This window comes from Aythya fuligula, chromosome 11 (assembly GCF_009819795.1).
Source record: "Aythya fuligula isolate bAytFul2 chromosome 11, bAytFul2.pri, whole genome shotgun sequence".
NCBI lineage: Eukaryota > Metazoa > Chordata > Aves > Anseriformes > Anatidae > Aythya > Aythya fuligula.
In genome coordinates this window covers 14,182,064-14,204,076 of record NC_045569.1, presented here as the reverse complement: position 1 = coordinate 14,204,076, position 22,013 = coordinate 14,182,064, and the positions used below count along the sequence as shown (strand labels likewise).

At 47.0% G+C, this 22,013-nt stretch overlaps 1 protein-coding gene across 2 annotated transcripts in view; it reads right to left on the bottom strand.

Moving 5' to 3' along the window:
• Positions 1-22,013, bottom strand: part of NTRK3 (neurotrophic receptor tyrosine kinase 3) — a 191,800-nt gene that overhangs the window by 22,304 nt on the left and 147,483 nt on the right. For both annotated transcript variants that reach the window (XM_032195109.1, XM_032195110.1), the window contains exons 13-15: positions 17,337-17,467; positions 13,178-13,350; positions 8,166-8,409 (exon numbers count right to left, since the gene is read on the bottom strand). In XM_032195109.1, the coding sequence (XP_032051000.1) occupies positions 8,166-8,409; positions 13,178-13,350; positions 17,337-17,467 (548 nt within the window). The remainder of the gene's footprint in view (positions 1-8,165; positions 8,410-13,177; positions 13,351-17,336; positions 17,468-22,013) is intronic.

The following is a 22,013-nucleotide window of genomic DNA, read 5'->3' as shown; positions in this document are numbered from 1 at the left end:
AAATGAAAACACAACCAGGGCTGGGAGGGGGGCGAGATGCCTTGTACTGAGCAGAATGATATTGATTAGGCAGTATAAAGATTTCACTCACTAATTCCTTTAGCAATCTTATCGTGTGTTGCCCACATAATTGGATGGGGAAGAGAGAGGTGGAATCACTTAAGCGTTCAAAGCTCAATACGCACCAAGAAAAGATTCCTATTTTGTGTGTGTGTGCAATTTTGTGCATCGTTGCCCCTTGATTGTACATTGAACATGCTCTCTTTGACAGCCCAGTCCTAAACAGCCTGTTTATTAAAGACAGCTGCTTGCAAACAGGGGCTTTCTCCATCCAGCTGGCGTGGAGAAGGAGCTCTCTGTGGCTGCAAGAGAGGCAGGACTATGAAACAGGGGGGGAAATCAGGAAAGGAAAGCCCATGGGAGTTCCGGCCATGCAGGAATCAGGAGGAAAACAAAATATGTTTTCTTTCCATGTAAATATCTTAATTAAGGATTGCAATGAATAAATTTGCTTCTTATCTTTTCTAGGGAGGTCTTCATTTTGTCTGGAAGTAAGGCCGGTTGCGTGGGGGACATTTTCAAGTTTCACTTGAAAAAACACTAAAAGTCACACAACACATCAGGAAAAGGGAATAAATAAAATACAACCCAAGTCATTTTATCCATGCTCCCCCTAAAATGGCTATAACACCTCTGACTCGGGTTCTCTCACTGCTCACCTCAGGGCTGGGGCTGCTCCCCACCTTTCCTGGCTGATCTCAAAGCTGTCCCCCAGTAAGGACACCTGAGAGTGGGGTGCTGTGGGTGGGAAGGCAGCAGAAGGCCTCTGACAAATGGGGGGCGGTGGGGAAATGGGTCCAACAACCTACAGGAGGTGAGAGTTTGGCACATCCATGCCTCCCCTAAGTGGTGATGCTTCTTCCAAAATATGGGTGATTTTTTGGTATGCTCAGAAACACACACATTGCTTGTGGTGTTCCTGGAGCTGGAATAACGCAGCTTGCTGGCATATGGTTCTCTACCTTCTTCTGCTCTAGCTACACTTTTAATCAGGCCACCTTGGTAAAAAACAGGAATCATGATCTCCTCCAGCCTGCTCCATACACAACCTTTCCTTGTTTTGGCACAAAGGAGCACATTCTGGCTGGATATCCATCATGGGAGAGTCTCTGGCTTAAGCTAGGCACCGTGCTCCTTTCCATGCCTCTCACAGTTTTTAGGCTAATGGGGTGTTCAGAGCAGGGACTGCAGGAGGAATGCAGGACGTTACAAGCAAGCAGCTTCTAGCAGGTGGATATTCACTCTTGGATGGGTCTGCTACTCAAGAAAATAGACTGCTCAAGGATGGGTGGGGTTCACAAGTTGCTTCCTTTGCCTCTCTGGGTCTGTTTGCTGTGTTTGATTACCTCTAATAGATTATTTTTCATCCACAACTCTTTTCAACCACTTTTTTAGCCCACCCTAACTGTTGGCACCTACCATCTCTTGGGACAAGGAGTCCCAGCACCTTACTACCCACTGTAGCACCTCCATTTGATCTCAATGTGCCATGAACATCACCAGCTGCCTGAGATCAGAATATATTGTCTACCGCTGTGATCCCAGCAAACGGGAGGCCAGGTGTTAAAAACCATCAAGAAGTCAAACTGCAAAGCTTCAAATTTCCCCTGCACTCTGGAGTTCAGGTCTGGTGGTTAGGAGAAAGCACACACCTCAATTCACACCTCTGAGAACTGGACTGAGCTTTGAGTTAAAGATCATAAGCTTGATTAGCTCTTGGTGAGCGTGCGAGGGTTTGGGGGGGCACATGGAGGGGTTAAGTGTGAAAGTCAGCATTAGAGACAATATTAAATAAAATATATGAGCCAAATGACTTGCAGTGCAGCAGCAGCAACATATCCCAGGCAGCAGCAACGGTGAACATGGAGGTCAAGTACCGTAGCAGGGAGTTTTCATTTCCCCAAAACAAACTGCTCTTTTGTGTCTCAGCTTCAAAGAAGATGTCACTAGATTGCGAGAGCTCTTCACCTGCCACATCCCTCTCATTACTGAAATGAAATAAATGGCAACAGCATGAAAACAGCAACTCAAGCAAGAGAAAGACAGGTCGACAGTGAGGAGAAGGGAGGGGGGACAAGGTGCGAGCGGAGGGCTTGGCAGGGTGGAGAATTAGGGCAATTACCATTTCTGAGAAAATGCCAGAAATACAACACAACCTAATTTCCCCAATTAATTCCTCTGCACTTGAGCTGTTTTGTGTGAAGGGCTCTTAATGTTTCAAACAGGAAGAAGGGTGAAAAATAAAGACTCTTCAACATTTGTTTTTTTTTCCCTCGGTGCAGAAATGAGCAAGACTTGAGAAAAAATGTCTGTCTGAAACACAAGATGATGCTGTTACATCTTCCTTCCAGGAGATAAGGAGCTGTGCCATGAATTCAATTTGCAGAGGGTTTTATAGGAGCCACAGAGATATCAGAGAGCAGCACATTCAGTATCACACCGACTTTTCCTGAACGCAGAGCACACCAGGACAAGCACAAAGACACTTACCCCATGTACCCACATTTGAGCAGTTCCTTCACCTCCCCTCTTTCCAACCCTACTACCACTTTGGGGAAATTTGCCCTTTTGGCCCCAAACCACCAGTTGGGGCAGCTGTGAGGCACCATGCTGTGAGCCACCCGCACCTCATGGGTCATACAGGGGGTGATGGCCATGAAAACAAGCAAAAAAATAACAAATCAGGGGTTGGGGTAAGGGGACACACGGGCAAACAGAGGTTGAAAAGGGCATGTAATGTTTTCAACAGCATATGAAGGCTCCTGCACATAGCAAGACTATGGCTCTGCCTGGCTGGCCCATCTGTATCTACCTGCACCAGGGGTCTCCAGGGAACATCTCCAGGTCACTCTGAGACTTCCCTGCCCCTATTTGGGCATGACAAAGCAAGACATGCTCTCCAGAATCCCACCTGTTACAGGAGAAAATGAAAGTCCTTTTCACTTCTAAGTCCGTTCCTTACTGTACCGTATAATTACAGGCATGAAACCTTCTCAGCACCCTGGGAGAAAGGGTGGAGAGAGAGTAGCACGTTATATTTTCCACCTGGGAGAAGGGGCAGAACAGACAAAAGGTGATGCTTTCCTGCTTAGCATCTGCACAGCATTTAGCTGCTGGAAATTATCCTCTGCTGGAAGCTGAATGTGGCACACATATTAAACCCTATACACAAGACCCCACAGCACTGCCAGCACAGCTGGGGACTGAGCTTGCTCCTGTTCTCCTGCTGGCATTCCCTTTTGTAGGTGAAGAGGCCAACCTCTCCTTTCCAGAGCTTGCTTCAGAGAGTTTGCACTGTCCACATTTGGGGGAAGAGGGTTGGGTGCTAACAGGGCTGGGCAGCAATTTCCCTCACTAGGATCAATCCCCCATGCTGTAAACATGCTGCATGAGATGGACAGCAAAGCAACAGAGTTTTGGAGGACAGGAAAGCAGTAGTTGCACGACCAAGGGACACACACACAGGCACTGAGGAGCCCTGGCATAGATGCACAGAAAATGCTGGTGGGCAGAGCTAAACCTCTGCAGTGGGTTCAGAGCTGGTGGGGACAGAGCACCGTGATCACTGAGGGACCCTCTGTCTAGGAGGGTGTTGGTCAGGCTAAATCTGCTTTCAGTGGAAGGCTTGTCTATTAGTCTTATCTGCCACGCTGAATGAGCCTCCAAAGGAGCATGACCCAGGCAGCTGCTAAACCTCAGCGATCTATTACTTGCGTGGAGACTTCGCTGGAAAAATAGCTGACTGTAGCCCAGGAAAAAAGAAAACAATTTTGATCTCCAGGGAGGAGAAATAAAGTAAGAGATGGTCTAGATGGGAGATGGTCATCAGAAGGCAGCCTGACAAGGGGCACTGCAAATTATAAAGAATATGGTTTTTATGTAGCCATTCTAAAGCGAAGAAAGAAAACATTTACCGAGTAAACCTTCATGCTTCAGAGGAGGAGACATCTGCCAGAGGAATCCTAGAGTTTTTAAAGAACACTGACCTAAGGCCAAAGTCATAGCAGAACCGTTGTTTTGGCACTGATGGTCTAAGGATGTGAGAGCCAAGGTTCATAGGAAGAGATATTAATCTTTTATTAAACCAACAGATATCACTGGAGAAAAAAAAAAAAAAAAAAAAAAAAAAAAAAAAAAAAAAAAAGAGCTCAGAGAGGACTTATGTGTCTAAAATTCATTCTTTTCTTTTTTTTTTTTTCCCCTCCAACAATATCAGATGTTCCAATAAAAGATATTGCCTCTTCCTGCAACCCTTGTCTCACCCAAATCCAAAGAATGCTCCAGAGTGGTGAAGACACAGAAGTGGGGGGTGGGTTTTATTATTCTGTTTAGCTCTGCATTGCCAGAAATACAAATTTATTTTCAGAGCCATTTGCAAATCCTGCATGTGCCATTTTTTATTTATTTATTTATTTTTTTTGATGAGCGTGTGTCCTCTGCATGATGAACAGTGGCCTGGATATACTCAGGACAGATCTCTGGAAAAGGATTCCTAAACTCCCTAGGGGTTTTGAACCCAACACAGGATTCGGGACAGGCTGCCAGAAGGGCAGCGCATAGCAGAGCTGGACAGGAGGTTGTCTTCATGAAATTTAATTCCTACATAAATCCTTCTTCTACTCAACCCGTGTCTTCACTGCCAATGTCTCACCCATGTCAGCGCATTACCTTGGAAGTTATTGAGGACTGTTGACTAGGATTTAAGACTGTGCTCTCTTCCACAGATGAAGAAATACTGTCCTATCCCTGGGCAGCTGCCAAATGACTTTGTTTTGGAATTGCATTACTCATTCTGGGGCAAGAAAGGGAAATGATCTGGACATCGCCGGAGCACAACTCGGCGGGTGGCTCTGGGCAGGCTCCACGTGCCTGACCTTCCTAAAAAAGCCCCTACTCACATATGGTTTTGAAGGAAAAGTAAAGGGAAAATTTCCTCCCAACCCTTTTCTCTCCAATATGGGTATATTCTGCCCTGTGTTCCCATGGAGCCAAAGCTTACATGGCACATTGCACAACATGTCACAGAAGTGCTCCTTCAGCATCCCTGCCTTTTCTCTTCACAGCCCTGCTGGGCTACTTCTCCCCAGTACTTCCACCTTCCTCTGCTTTCTAATCAGATGCCATTTCACCTCTCCCCTGCCTACACCTCCACAACCATCCTCTCTCCAGCCTGTCTCACTGAAATGAGGTTTAAAGGCAACAGCTGATGAGATTCCTCTGTGAGGCACGAGGAAAAGGACACATCTGTCTCCAGGCAGATAGAGAGGCACAGAGAGGAGAGGAAACAAGCCTCTCTGCTGCTTTTGTTACGCAAATGTTTGTTTTCTGTATCCAAATGTGTAACAGGAAATTAAGCAGTTCACCTTTGTAAAGCACTTCTGCATCCCACAAATGCAGGAGCCAGATGGTGTTTTTTCTTTGTTTTAAAAGATTAAAAATGGGAAAGAAAGGAAATGCCTAGAAGTTAATCCTCAGCCTGGAACACACTCACACATCCACATGCCCATGTCTCTGTGCTCATGGGGCCCGGAGCAGCTGGGCAGGAGCAGACAGAGGGACCCAGCAGACTGAAGTGAGGCCGTCTGCAGAGATCTCCAGACCTGTCACTTTACATCAGCCTCGAAATTGAGTCTTTCACAGTGTTCCCAGAAGATGACAAATTGTGGCGTTCCACCCACCCTCCAGCTTGGGCACACTGGGATGTATTTTATAAAAATCACCTGAAACAGAACTTTGCTCCACTGGGAGCTGCAGGCTGTGTCAGCGGTAAAGGGATGTGCACTACCTCTAGGGATCAGTCCTGAGAATTGTACCACATGTGGATGGGACCAGGGAGAGCACAAAAGAGTTTCAAAGTTAGCTCTTCAGCCACATCTCCACCTTTCATGGGGAAGACCCAGGAGCAGGTTGGTTCTCACATCTGAGGTCATTTGTTTTCTCTATCCATTCAAAAGCCCTCCCTTGGGGTATCTTGGTGGATTTTGTGATGGGTCTGGGTACTTGAAAGGATTGTCTAAGGAGCCTTGAAGAACCAGCTTTCACGCCAGGGGTGTTCGGAATTAAAATTGTGAGGAAGACAGAGCAGAAATGCATGATTGTGAAGCCAGATTGTTTTTCTTACCTATGTTTACAGGAGAAAATAAATGCACATACCAAAGTAAATATGGGCAATCAAACCTTAATTTGCTGGAATCCCTCTTTGGACAATAACAGAGAAAAGGTCTCCATGCGTGCAGAGCACAGAGTTTTTAAGGTACCAAAAGTCAGGGAAAGCAGAGAGAGGAAAACCAGCTGAGAACACAGGGCTGTACTGCTCTGAAGCTCAGCTGTAGCTCTGGTACATGAGTGATAACTAGTTGTTGGTTTGGCGTGCATGGCATTTGTGTGAGCAGAGAAAAGTCCACTAGGAAATAGAAAAGCCTTATGACATTGCACAAAAGAGCACGGAGCAATCATCAGCAGAGTGTTTTGCACAGACAGGATGAGGTTTGCAGGACACCATCACAGAGAAGACAAAAAATCCCACTATGGTGAGCTGGCCTATGATGTTCTTCGCAGTTCTCGCTTCCTGGGGACCCTCCCATCCTTTCTGTGACAATAGCAGCCAATTGTCCCATTGCAGAAAGCTGTTGGTGCTGCGGTTAAACAGCTTCTGCTGGGATTGTCTCAAGCAGCAGGATATCACCTGCAGTAGGGGTTGGTCTAACATGGCTGAAGGAGAGGACCCAAGCAAGAGTGTGGATAGTCTCACAAGCTGCTTCTCCTCCTCCCCTGGGCTCTGTTTTTCCCTACTTGCTGTTTCCTGAAGTTTCTGTGGTGATGGGACCATAGCCCCAGCAGTCCTCTGAGACCTTTTCCCAGCATGGGCTTTTGTGCTGCACAGGGAATATAAGTTCCTTCACTGGCAATTAAACTCAGTGATAAGGCAATGTCCTGGCCTTGGAGGGGTGATAAGTCTCAGCAGAAACTTGATCACATTTTTCTTCCTCCCCAGCTCCACTTGGCAACTGCCCATCACACACAGAAAATCTTTCCAATCAGATCAAGCCCACAGGTCAACCCTTTCTTAAGGTAGCTGATGGAAATCAGCCTCAAAGCCAGGCATCCATGCTGTAATCAGAAATAAACCAGCCTTACACCAAGCACCAGGCAAGAAACCCCTGCTCTTTTCTTTCAAGAGCCCTTCCCTGCTGGCGGATGGCCCAGCCACAGATCCCTGCCCCAGTGTGCTTCCAACACTTTGCTCATCCCGGTTTCTCCTCCAGCAGAGGACGGGTGACAATGCCACTCTCTCCCTGGGGACGTTGCCATCCTGGGCTGATAGGGCAGTGCCAACGGGCACAAAGGGAGTGTGAGAGGCAAGGGGACAGAGCGAGCATAAATCACAGGAGATAAGACTGCAAAGGCATTCCTGACTCATTGAGTCAGTCCCCAGAGACTAGTGCAGGATTAGCCTCTGCACTAAGCCCGGGCGTTTTTATCTAGCTGCTTCCTGAACTTCTTTAATGACAGGCCCTCAGCAACCTACCTCTGGCAAATTATTCCATTGTCTAAATGATGTCCCTGCTGGAAAAAGTGTTTTGAGGTTGAACTTAAATTGCCTATTATTTCCTCTTCCATATTTTATGCACTTATCAGTCAGTCTTTCAGTTGCCTTTTCTCTAGGTCCCTGCATTAAGTTTCTTTAATCTAAGACAAGAGGTCACAGCCTGTAGTCTTTTAATCATCATTGTCACCTCTTTGGATTACCTTTAATTTATCAATGTCTTTGAAAAAAAAATGAGGAAGAAAATAGGAAGGAAGGAAGATCAGGATGACTTCAGAGGCATCCCAGAGGCTGTGGCTGTGTGCTGGGGTATCACAGAGCTCTGTTTGTAGGCATCTGCATGGATGTCTGAACTGCAAGCATGCCCAGGACTGAAAAGGAGTGAGAACAGTGGTTCAGGGATAAGGCACACACCGATGTACCTGATGGACACCTGTGTGCATGTTTCACTGAGGGAATAATCAAATGTGTAGCCCGAGAGCTCCACAAACTGATTTACGGTCACATTTCCTAGCCTCCCTTCTCTCTGAGCATCGCACTGCCGCTGGAGCCGCCTTACCCTGTAGTAATCAGTGCTGTAGACATCTCTTGACATCCCAAAGTCTCCAATCTTCACCAGCAGGTTGGCTCCGACCAAGCAGTTCCTGGTGGCCAGGTCTCTGTGGACAAAGTGCTGGGAGGCAAGGTACACCATTCCAGAGGCGATCTGGCTAGCGATGTGGAGCATCTGGGATAGCCCTAGCTCCCCTTTGGCTTGTCGAGGCTGCCCATCCACGAGGATCATAGCATCTGGGCCATGTGCCCTATAGGGAGGAAGAAGCAAAAAGCATAGGGTTGGGTTTCAAAAGTGACCAGGAGATGGGGATCCCACACAGTCACTGGTGCTGCTGGAGTGGGGACGAGCCCCCAGCTCAGCAGGGGGAGGATGCACACACAGCTCCAGTGGAAAAAAGAAAGGAAAGCTTAAGAGAACAGGAGGTTGGGTGAACATTTGTTGGTTGAGGATGTGCCATACATCCTTCTCCTATCTTTACTCTTTTATCTTCAACCTCTTATGGCCACAGGCTGCTGGGACAGCAGGACCTTGAGGACCTGCCATCCTTCTCTCCAACAAGACCTGTGCAAAACTAATGGGCTTCCAGATACTTACATGTTCGCTCTAGTTAATTCTTACACCTTTGAAACCTTCTCAGATGTGCAGACATAACCCTCTTTTCTTCCACAGCCATCCCGTTCTTGTTGCCAACCCTCTTTATTAATCCCAAACACCCTCCTTTATTTCATCCAAACACATCACCAAACAATCTAGCCCCAGTCAATACAAAAACAACCAGAGATTACATGAAAACTTTCAGGAAAACACCAGCAGCTTCATCCCTAGAAATTATCTTTTATACCCTAAACTATCCCAGAGGTAACACAGGTGCTATAAACTGCGAAGGCACAGGTAGAGGTACAGAGGTTAGACCTGGATGCCAGCAGAAACAGAGAACATCCTGGGCAACAAAAGGAAATATTCTGCTGAACCAAGTGCATTGTAAATGCAGGACTTAAGGTCAGCCTCATCCCTGTCCTGTCCCCTTTTCTTATCCCCTCCCTCACTGAGTACCAAGCCTGTCTTGTCCTGCTCCCTCTGTGATGTCTCTTCCCCAGTGGAGCTCACCCTGCGGTGGACTCTGTGAAGGTGGAATAAAAAAAGCCTTCATATTTAGGGAAAAGGAAGAGATTTTGCTGTGACCTTCCTCCTTGTGACTAAGACGCAGCACAGCATCTCCTCTGAGGCTTTCACACTGTTCTCTTTGAAATGGTTCTTGGAGTTTCACCCCTGCCACCAGCAGTAACTCCGCAGAGAGCTACCAAATTGAAATGCAGGTTCCAAACTTTCTCTCCTTCTCGATACAGGACTGAACAACCCCCGAGACCCAAACTGTTTCCCTCCTCTGCCTCCATTTCCTAATTGCTCTGTTGGGCTTATGGTGCACCAAGGAATTAGCATCCAGGCATTCAGGGTTCAACCAACAGTTGTTAAAATGCTGCTGCCTTCAGCTACCTCCCGCTGCTCTGCCCTTGGGTACATGGCTCCGAAGGTCCCCTCCTGGTTGCAGGACAGCTGGAAGAGGAGAGCAACTCCAGAAATGAGTGCAGAGGGACCAGGAGTGTTTTGGGGAGCCACAAGTGAGTGATGCTGCAGCAAGTGAGGCATGGGCAGATAGGGAGCAGCACCGCAGGCTGCAGGGCTGGGGCTGCCCAGGGAAATGTGGAAGCTTTTGGGCATGGTGAGAGCAGCAGTGTACTGGAAGGACTGCTAAACACAAGGAGAGGCTGCAGAAATAGCTACTCAAAGGTTTTAAACAGCCCTTCCTGGGCTACAGTTTACCCCAGGAAATTACCTGGTGGTGACCACAGATATTGACAGCAGGTGAAGCTGAGCCAGGACTGAGCGGGTTAACTAAAAACTGCAAAGCAGGACAAAAATAGCTCCTAAAATTGTGCTGGACAGTTTATACCAGTTGTGCCTTGCAGTTACACCGTATTTAGCTGCAAATGATACCTGGTGTCATTGAGGGTAAATATTCCTTGGTGAGAAGTGAAGAATATATTGCTCTCTTATTACTGCTACCTTTTTCAAATACATTAGTTGTCCCCAAAGAAGTCTGCATCTGAAGGGAACAGGTCACGTGTAAAAAATGGTCAGCCAATGCCTTTATTTGCCTGGTTCTTTTTACACCCTACTATAACAGGAGATACCTGGGTATGTCTTACAAAATCCATATTCCTCTCTCCATCCCTTTTTCCATCCCACGTGGGTATAGTCCAGAATAAAGAAGTATCAACACACTCATGAGATTAATAGGAGGGATTTTAGTGCATTTAGTTCCATCAAAAAACCTGCAGAGAATACGAGAGGGATCTGCCCATCTCTTCTTGGAGCAAGGGGTTTAACTCAGCTTCACATAAAGGTCATAGGATTGGGTAGATCCCTGCCAAAGAATGGTGGTGTTTTGTTTTGTTTTGTTTTACTTTTAGGGTGTGATAGAGGCTTTTGTCAACATGGGGAGGAAAATCACCTCTCTCTGTGCTCCCTCTGCTCCCAGGGCTCTTTCTGTCCCAAAGCAGTCTGACTGTGGGGCTGCTCCCCTGGGAGGACTGACACAAAAAGCTCAGAACTACACAATTTTTTAAACAAAAAATACTGTCTTAGGTAACAGCAAATGGCAACAACTTACTGTAGATTGCAAAGAGGACTTGTAATGGCAACATGCACATATCCCCACAACAAATTTGCTGCTGCCACAGACAGAAACACAATAAAACCTAGAAAACAAGTGACTGAAGGAAAATGAGAAAGTGATGGGGATTTTCAGTGAGCAGTTGTTGCAGACCCTCCAGCACAGATCTGTGTGCTTGGGAGCCCCCAGACCACGTACACCAGCCCTAGGGATGCTGTGCTGCCTGCAGAGTAATGTCCGTATTTCTCCATGGCAGGATTTTTCAGAACAGGTTCCCGTTTCACTACCCATTTATTTATTTATTTGTTTATTGTGCTTTTCTCCGGGAAGCTGGGTCTAAAGTCAGCCTCTTCCATTTTATAGCTTTTCCAATTTCTGCAGTTAAACTGGGAAGAGCTCACCTGAGTGTCTCTTACAGACACACCGTGCCCCTGGCTCCAGTGCCCGAGGGCAGCTGTCTGCTATGGGCTGGGTGAATCATGCCACAATAAAACCTGCTACTCGCCAAGGGGTGCTCAGCACTCCTGCATCACCCACACTCACTGACCCCTCTTGCAGCTCTCATCCCCCTGAGCCTCCCACTATTGCTGCTGTGAGCAGAGCAGGTAGCTGACCTCACAAACAAAGCCCAAGATTTTATTTCCATATAGATGTGAAGATTCCCAGTACTGGGCCAGGCCCTGGACATTTCCATGGTGGGGGTGGGATGTGGAGGTGTGGTGGTGTGTGGCTGCAGCACCAGCCTTAGGAGCACATCATTGTGTGGAGCAATTATGTGAGGCAGTGGTAGAAGGCATGAGCTGTCCCTCAGAGACAGCAGGAGAGCCAGTTTCGGGCTGGTCTCTTTGGGAGGTCAATTAGAGCAGCAAAAGAGGCCATGCCTCAGCTGTAGTATCTACCTCCTCTAAGGAGAATAAGGCTGCTGCTTCTGCCAGGAAAAAAGATGGGTCAATTTTCTTCCTTCCTAGTGAAGGACTTGAGGAACGTGGCCTCTCACGCTCTGCTGTAGAGTGGCTTCCCTCGGTCACGAGGCTGAGGCTCTGACCTTAACACTGCATCACCAGTCTGTACTATCCAGGGCATGACACAGGGAATGAGCTATAAACTTGTATTCAATCTACCCACTACCATGCCAAAATGAGGGGGAAAACCACTGCAGGGGTGTCCCCGGCCACTGCCCTGTGGGTGCTCCAAGGGATCTGCAGACAGCTTGGCTCTGCTTGTCAGAAGAAAGAAGAAGCATTTGGCATCTTTTCCCATGGTCCTTGTGCTGAGGGTGGTTGCTTAGAAGTGAAAACCTCAGGAAATGATTTGTTTCCTTGTTTTCCTTGGTCAGAAACAGATTGTGATGATGAAAAAATAAATTCAGAGTGTATCCCAGCCCCAGATCTAGACCTGAGGTGCTCAAGCTTCTTGTTCCCACTGCAATCATGCTCCCACTTAACAGTCAAAGCAGGAAAATATCAAGGGTCCAATTTTCTAAATACTGGGAAATAAAACTACTAATTATTTCAAGAGGTAAGTACCACTCCACTTGCACGCAGGTTGCAGAGCGTAATTTCTGTATCAGGGGAGAACAGCACCACAAACATTTCCCCACTGTTGTTCCCTGCCCCTCGCCACTGGTGGATTCAGGGCATACAAACCATCTGCCTCATGCTGATGAGATGGCTGAATGATGGCTTGGGCGGGGGGAATCTAGCAATTTGTGTCTCTCTAGAGACAGGGAGGCAATTACGGCACTTGGTCTGGCCTTGCCAGGCATCTCGAGTAGCACGGTGCCACAGGTTAGGACATTTTGTCTGATAAGATCCAGGGCATGAGCACCAGGGATGGGCTGTGCAGGCACTGCACGAGGCCCCTCCAAAATTTCTCGTCACTTTTCTGAATATAGAAATAAGAATTATAAATCAGTAAATGCCCCAGATTGCAATCAGATCAAGGGCTCTGGAAAGTTTCTCTAGGGAGTATTTTGGTTGTGGTGCGATTGAAGTAGAAGCTGGGTGACATGGGGAGTCATGGCTTGTGACGTCCCAGCCTTGGGAGCTGTAGGGCATAGATACATGGGACTTTCACAGGGCAGAGAGGGACTGCAGCCCCACTTTCTGCACCTCCAGCCTTGCAGGGGTGGGAGAAGAACCATCTGGTTTCCATAGCTCACCTGGAGGACAAGCCCTGGGACTGCCCAAGAGGAAATGCTGGGGTAGGGCTATTAAAGCACCAAATCTGGTGAGGACCCTCATCTCCTTTGAACCACCCACTCCCATTACCCAGCCCTCCAACACCCAGATGACTGCGATGTCTCTGGAGCACCCCATCCCCTGTCCCCCTTCACATGTACCTCAGGAACTTGTTCAGGTCCCCGTGCTTCATGTACTCGAAGACCATGATGAGCGGGTCGCCGTCACCACACACGCCGTAAAACTTGACGATGTGCTCATGCTGCAGGTTGGTGAGCAGCTCTGCCTCCCTCTGGAAATCCTTGCGGGCTGCCAAGGTGGGGTCTTTCAGCGCCTGAACGAAGGGACACAGACACGCACGGGGTGGGCTCAGGCAGGGCAAAGCCTGAACAAAGTGGTTGAGGCATCACAGAGGGGCTGATGGAAGGGGATAGGAACCACTGCCACCACCAGACGTACTGGGAGGGTGGGTAGTTGGTGCTGGTGGCACCACCTCAGCATTTTGTTCATGTATTTACCAGCCCAGCGGGTTCCCCGGCTCATTTCCCAGGAAGCAGCAAACATGCCTCAGAGGGTAATAGCTTCCAATTATTCCCAGCTTGGGCAGGATTCGTACTGGTGACCTAGGGGTGAATGGCTTCATATCTCATTATTATTAAATTCCTGAGCCAGCCAGTCCTTGCTATCCGTCTTTTATTTTGAAATAGCTGACTATACTACCTTTATTCAGAAGATGGATTTGCCTGGCTGTGCAGTTATTGTGTGGATTTTTCAAACTGCCTCTGAAGAAGGACACTGTCAAGTATTTTCTCATAATTTTTAAAATCATGTTTTTATTCCCTGCTGTTTATAACAGCTCCCCTGGCAGACCGATGCTGAAATAGGTATCCTTATGGAGAATATCTCATCTTCCACATTTGAGTGCACCAGATTGCCATCGCAGGGTAGGTTGCAGGCTCTGGGCTGTGTGCTCCAGCCCAGCATTGTAGGGCTGCTTTGAAGATGCTGTTGTGGGTGCAGCTGGTGATTGAGGAGGGTTGCACATGCTTGGGGGCTGGCTTGTCCTTGCATTATTGGGCAGTTGCATAGGACAGCTGGTTTGAAAGCAGCTTGTTGTCATCTCAGGATACCAAGGGAGGGCTCTGCCGTGAGCACTTAGCAAAAAGTTGAAGTCCAGAAAGTTTGACGAGATGGGACAGCCATGAAAATCCGCTGTCTTCACAAACGTTTAAGGAAATGAAGAAGCAGCTGTAGCTTTGAGTCAAAGAATCTCAGTTATATGCTGTCCATCCTCCACTGTTCAGCACCAGGTTGGGCTTTAACCATGCAGCATGATGGGAGTCAAAAAAGACTTAAGGCAGCTTGTTCCAGTTTATCCCAGTTTCAATCTGAGTCCTCTCTCCAGGCAGCTTTGCCTGTAGCAGCCGGGGCCAGCAGGTTGCTCTCCTCTTACCTACACACACACACCTGCCCCTTTCCCCACACCTTGAATCTCCCCATGACAACAGGACAGGTGACATCAGCTGGCTCTAATTTATGAGCAAAAAGGGGTGCTGAACATCCAAAAGCTGTGTCTGGAGGAAGGGGCCCAAGCACCCTGCTAAGGCACCCCAGGCTGGTCTCTGGCTCTGCTGGGATCAGTGCCACCCTCAGCAAAGCACTGCGGCTGCTTTTTCCCATCAAGCAGCAATCCTGCGAAATTTTTACCTAAGCCTTAGGACACTCCTTCATCTCCTTCTTCTGCCCCCAACCTGCTAGACACATGGCATAATTTTATTTTAATTCTGTGTCCTCTGGGATAGCTTGACTAGAGATATTTAGATGGATGGTAGTTACACTGTGCAGATGGCAAAGCATCCATCCTTATCTCAGGCACCCAATTACTTTTAGTCATTTAATATCTTCATAATGTTGATGCTACCCTTTTTTTTCCCCTTTTTTCTTTTTTCTTTTTTTTTTTTTTTTCCTCCAGGAAAACACTCCTCCTCCCCCATCACTCTTTTCTCCATTTTTTTTTCCTGTAGTTGCACATAATATTTCAGGTTGCAGTGAGTTTAGGTTTCTTCTCCTTCACACACTACCATTTCCACGAGGTGTTAGGACTGTGACTTTGTAAATATCACACGGAATAAGGTATTAAAAAACATAGCTGAGGTTGCACAGCCAAGCATTTCGATGCAAAGCAAAAGGAGCTGGAAGTGGTGGAACCAGGAGAGAAGATGAGGACAGAAGGAAGACGAGAGGAGGCAGAGGTCTCAGCGGAACCAGAGGCAGAAATATCTCTCCTAGAAAGGCTTGGGGTGAATTGAAATTTGTGCTTCCTTCACAAGGTTGCTACAAATTATCAGGCAGTTCTCTCACTATCTGTAGGTTGCAGCTCTTGCCACCAATTGTCAGCTCTGATGACATTGCCTGGGAATTTCTTGCTCATGTGGGATCAGGGCCAGGTCTCCCCAAGTGCCGTGTGTTTGCTGCAGCAGCAGGGCTCAGTGTCGGTCTGGTACCTGCTGCCTGGAGCACTGGAAAAGCAGGTCAATAACTCCGTCCTCTGGCTAAGCCGACCGTTTCAGCTCAATTTCCCAAAGTCTCCATCTGCCCTCTGTGAAATGGGGATCGTACAACCCCAGCACTTGTCTGGGAGGCTTCGAAAGTGAGCACTCATCTAGGGAGCTCTCAGACATGGGAGTGAGCATGACAAAGGAGAAGCCCACAGAGAAAAGAAAAAAATGTGTGTTTGGAGAACATGCCCTGAATACCAGCCCTGCCAACATTCCTGGTGCTTGACTCTGTAACCCCAACACTCTTTGCTGACTATACTTTTTGTGCACTTCTTAAGATGTTTTTAGAAGCAAGCTGAACAAAACAGGAAGCTTGTCCGTGCCATCACATCAAAACTCAGCTTATTTTCAGGGCTGTAATCTTTAGATCTGCTGCAGATCTGAGTCCATTGAGCCCAGTGAGGCATGCAGCCACTTTCTTTGCCCATGTCCTGGCCCTGGAAGGGAGCCCCAGACTCACGGTTGTGGACTCAGTTGCCCTAAAAGCAGCAAAGCAGCACGTCCTGCAGCTGCCAGAGCTGCAGTGACCATGGAGGTAGCTCTTAGCCTCTGTTGGGAACATGAGATCTTCATGAAATGCAGCCAAATCTCAACTTTATACACAGAGCCTTTTTGTTTTTCTTTCTTCTTTCTCCTAAGACTGATAATGTGGTCCAAATTAGAAGGAATTCCCCCCACTCCACTCCCCCACCCTCCCCTAAGCTGGGAAAAAGCCAGACTGCAGGGCCCCGCTCTGATTCTGGGTCTTTGTGACCTGGTAGGATGAAAGGCACTCTGGAGATGTAAGCTCGTAATAGCAATTAGCAGAAACAAGTTTGGATGTTGTTTCTGTCTACATGCAAACGAAACTGAGCAGAGACCTGAGAGACGGCATCGCATAAGGGACGGCTGGCACTGATAGGCAGGTGCCAACCCTATAATCAGGCAATTAATCATGTGGGTACCTGTGCTACCCTGGTCTTAACCAGTCTCTGAGGTGGAAGGTGCAAACTTGCAGTTCGTGGCCAAAGCATGAGGGGACAAATTAGCTTAAAAAATAATAAATAAAAGCAAAAAGGCTCAAGCTGTTGATGATTAAAACAACCCTTGGGCATTACTCTGTGTATTTGCTGCCTGGTGCCACCTGAGAGCAGAGCACACTCCTGCCATGGTCCCCTGCCCCAGAGCCATGCTGGCATGGCACAACTCACGTGAGGAGCCCCACAAGGATGCAAAGAGCACAGAGCAAGTCAAACTGAACTAGTGCCGGCCCAAAATCACCAAGGGAAGAGCAATTTGTGGCCCCACAAACCCCACAAACTAAGCAGAGCTGGTTAATTCATCTTGCAGCAAAGCTGTCCCAGCAAACAGATCCCAGCAAGTCAGTTGATTGTGCTTATGTTTCGGGTGCTTGTTTTTCCTGGGGCCTCTTCATATCTTCTGTATGTTCCACAAAAAGACAAAATCCCAGAAGAGAAGCTTCCCAGTCCCTCACAGAGGGGAGTGGGCTCCACACCACACTGCTGCAGCTGCGCGGCGCTGAAACCTCCCAGCCCAGCTCCAGCTCCGTGTCTCCTGGCCCCATCGGCAGGAAGAGGAGCTTTGGCATTGGCAAGAACAGATGATCTTGAAGCGAAACACTGAAACTTCATGTGACTAAGTGGATTTACCACAACCTCCAGCATCAGATAAATCCCCGCCTCTGGCCCCCAGCCCTCCCCTGCCTCCCTTTCCCATGCAGGCTCATCTCTGCACTCTTCTGCCATTTGCCCTCGGGATTTACCTTCACTGCCACCAGCATTTTGTCATTGGTGGGGCTGAGGTTGTAACACTCGGCCAAGAACACCTTCCCAAAGGCACCTTCTCCCAGCTCCCTCTTCAAAACGATGTCTCTCCTCTTAATATGCTGGACATCTGTTGGAGGGAGGGGAAGGAAGAGGGAGAGGGTTGGGGGAAGAATGAATCAGGGTTAATTCAGGGAATGGAAAACAACTAATTCAATTTTCTAGCAAGCTGCAAAGGATCTGAAATTGCTTTGCAAAAATATCTACAAGGATCTTTTTACCCACCCACAGAACGCAGCCATCTCTGGGATGGAGCTAGTCTTATGCAAAACATCTGCGAGGAAAGTACTTGAGGTTTATCACGTCGTCACTGCAAGCTTGTAGCAGCCTAGTCCTCAGGGAGAGGAACCTTTGGAGTAAAATCTGCCACAAAGACCTGGATCTTTTCAGAAATAATTCATCTCCTGTGAGGCGTAGCAGAGGTCGCATACTTCTGATGCCAGGCCAGGTGAGATTAGGAGGTTGAGTTCCCAGAAGCCGTTGGATTTTGCATTTCAACAGTGATCAGTTTAAACCCAAACTCAAGCAGATTTCTGAGGCTGAATTTTGGCAAGTCAAAGAGTTCCCGAGGGGAAGAGAAGCACTGACCCCCCTGCACCTTAGGGCACTAGCAGGAGCTGGTTGGGAGCACCGAGCCCTGCCCTGTAGCAAGACCCTGACCCTGCAGCCATCTCCTGCGCAACCGTTCCCTCAGAAACCAGGTCACCACGGTATAAAGTCCCCGGCAGAACAGATGAACTCCAGCCATTAGTTTCAATGATCCTTTCCACTGACATTTAGGATGGCGAGGACTGACAGAAAATAGCAACTGAGGTTCCAGGAAGAATCAAAAGAGCAATAGCTATTCATTTAACGGGGATACAGAAGCCTATAAAGATTGGTCTGTGCCAACTGTTCACACATCAGCTAAAAGGGTTGTTCATAAGGCTGGATCCACCCAGGTATTAGGCATGTACAAGGGAAAACAACTACAGTGAGATCTCCATAAATGCAGGGCTGTGATTAAATGTCACGGATTGCAGGGAGAGTTTGGGAGTCTCCATGCTCTCGTTTGGGGATGACACTAGGGCACGGCTACTTCCTGACAAAGCTCCAAGCACCTTTCTAGCATTGCATTGCCCATATAACTCCTCTTGAAATATGAAGAAGCATTTTTTTTTATCCTGAAATGAACTGTGAAGGCAGATAGAGATGAACAGCCACCACAGCACTGTCTGCAAGCATGATGTTCAAAACTTCATCCCTCTAAATCTCACTTTGCTGGAGCTAACTGCCTGCCTTTGAAGAGTGTTGTAGCACAGATCACCCGCAGCTTCAGCCTGATGGTCACAACAGGGCAGTGAGAGATACACACTCTCCTCCAGTGCTTGGTGAGCAAAAAGATGCATTAGAGGTCTCCTCAAACCGAGGCATTAGATGGGATAATGCCCTCTTCCCATTCCCACCCTGAGGCTTTATCTTTGCTCTGAACCACCTTTGAATCTTTTCCATCCCTTCCATGTGCCACAGGAGCTGTAGGAGTATGCACCCCTCAGCTCAGATGCATTTCCCTTGCAGCACTGGAGATGCAAGAGATAGAGGTGACCGTCAGCAAATTGTCTGCAGGGAGGCATCACTAACAGCACTCACAACCTGCCACCAGCTCCTGTCGCCCAAGTTTGATTCAGTAGGCACTGACACCAGCCCAAGAGAGCAAATGCCTCACAGCAAGCTAGGTAAAACTCAAAGCATCAACAAGCCAATGGCTTGGAAGAGTAACATCATAATAGCTTTCATACAATTAAGATTTCTCATTAGGAGCCCACAAGCAGGTTTAAGGAGCTGCTGTCTCTGGCTCTTTTGCTTGTTTGGGAAGATGGATGCAGCAAGATTGCATAAGCAATGGGCCTTGTAATGAACGATGCTTCTGTAGAGAATTCCCATCGACCTTTTCATTAATCGTTCAATAGACTGAAAACTGTTAGTAACCAATATTATTAATATTAGCAACATTAATGCAGAGGACGGGAGGCACATCCAAAATGACTTTGGTTTTAAATCCGTAATGACAGCCAGAGAGAACAAATCACATGTGGACTTAGCTTTCTCCACCTGTTTCCACTGGGTGTTTAAGGAATACCTTGAGAAATCTGAAATACTACATGTTGAAATGTCAAGTGATGCACTTAGGTGAGGAAAGTCCTAATCTAAGAAAAGCTCAAATGGCACAATTTACTTAACAGAGTAAGGAAAAGTGTCGTGGTTTTTGATGTTGGCTTTTTATTTGTTTTTTATTTTTTATTTTGTATGTGTGTGTGTTTTTCCTCCCTCTTTCTCTTGGCAAGCATTTCTTTAACACTCATCACTATAGTACCTAGTATTTACTGTATTGACAAACCGTGTATTTGCATTCTAGGACTCTCGATAAACAGCAATCAAGAAAGCTGCAGGGAAATGATCATGTATTAAGAGGAACCCAAGCATACTTAAAAAAAAATAAAAAAGTAGAATCCCAACAGCAATATAGCATTGCCCCTTTTGATGTGAGATAAAGTTAAAAAGGAAACTGTTGCAGAATAAGCAGTGATAGTATTGGAAATTATTAACACATCTAATAATTGGTAACATCATGAGAACTGAAGCAAACCTCTCTTTCTGAACTCCCTAGGGTCTTGCTCCAAATTTTCAGCTCCCAATTTTACTTCCCAACAACATATTAATAAATGATGAGACGTTTCTGAGAGCCAGTGTCCAGACTGTGTAATTATGTCTACATTATTAAAATAATACCCCATCTGTCTTCAAAACCTAGATTTCATAGCAAGTTGTTAGGGTCACCTGTGAAGCTTCAGGGAAAATGCGTATGAAGAATTTAAGGGGATATTATGACAGAAGGAGATGAACCGAGGGAGAAATGCTGCTGAGGTAGCAGACTCATATAGCACTGCTGGATTTAAAGTAAACTTTGATGGTTATTTAAAAAAATAAAATAAAATAAAGCTCATGAAGTTAAGCAATTAGACAGCAACTGGACAATCTTAATGGAGAATGAGAAAACAGTTTTACTGATCGCAATTTCCCTCAACCTTGAACAGCCGTATATTTTGCTTCATAGCATTTTAGGCACAAATGGAATAATAAGTGAGTTACAATAAATTGCTTTTTCACATGCTATAGGCTTAAAATACTGAAGTTTACATCAAATTCTTCCATTAGCAGTGAGATCAGCGCTGTGATTAATCCTGCATTATTATTAAATATGGGCTTGAAGCACAAAGTGGTGAAGAACCTCCCCGGCGCTGTCCGAGCGGCCGTGTTATTGTGCTAACCTTGCATCTACTCTGTGCTTGTCTGCCCTGGCTGTAACTCATAAAGAAGACCGAATAGCCATGAAAGACGCTGCACTGCAAGGGCACCTGGGAGGCTCATCTGCATAAATCTGTTTACCTCCTCCTGGAGGAAGCTGAGCCCTGTCTGATAAACAGCTGGTGTTTATTTGTTTTAGGCAGGCATCGATGCGCTAATCTGTCTCAGCTGTGTTGCGGTCAGCCCTGCTGACAAGGTGTATGCAAACTGTCTTCCCGTAAGTACCACTCTCTTATTTTCCTCCCCCCTGTACCATTAACTTATAAAAACAAGCCAACAAGACAGTTCAAAAGAAGAATCTATGCGGGAACCACAGCAAGACCCGACAGGAAAATAACCAGACTTGACAGCATGATGGGAATTCATTCAAGGCCGTGCTGTATCTACAGGAAGGATGTGAGCACACAACACTGAAGTAATTCCAGTTTAAAATGAAACATCTTGCGGTCCTTGTTTCAGGATTACTATGCTGCTGTCTGATACAGAAGGAGAGTAGGCAGATCCTCCACCTCCCTTCTTGTCCATCAAAGTTTAACACGTGGAGAACATGTTTCAAGCCCTTGCCTCTGCTGTAGTTGTGAATAACACATGAACCGCAGCAGCAAACAGCCGACCTGCAGCTGGTTGGGAATGCCTCACAACTTCGGTTCAACGATGCTAGCACGTGGGTAAGCAAGAAGGTTAGCAAGAGGGTAAATCTGGGATGCTGCACTTGCTTTTACAAATCACCTCCAGAGCAGAAAGCTTTCTGTTTCTCTCCAAGACTCAAGGCAGAAGGGTTGTGGCTTTGGATCTGCGATGGGATCTTGCCTAACCTCCTCTGAACCTCCTGCGGAATGGCTGACTTTATCTGTGCTTAAAGTGCATTCAGTCAGAAAAGCGGCTGTCTAAAAACAGCAGCTTCTTCCTCCCTGTATTTGTTCCCGTGTGTCTCTTAGTTGCATCTGCTCCCGTTCTTGATACAAACATATTCTACTTTACTAACCTTGCAGACCCAGCACAGCAAGGAATATAGGGGAGGAGAAAAGAGGGAACAAGATTAATTCTGCTTTCCTCCTCATACATCAATCTACCATGCCCTGATAGGTAGTTTCTGTACTAGCCCCTGGGAAGGAGCCTGGAAAAGCCAGAACTTTTTCACTTATACGACTGATTCAGTGACTCTTCACGATGTTTTACACCGATATTGCAGAATCTCTCTTGCTTATGCCTTGTGTCAAGGCAGAAAGACCCCAGCTGAACTTCCAAATCCCAGGTAGAGCTTATAGAGC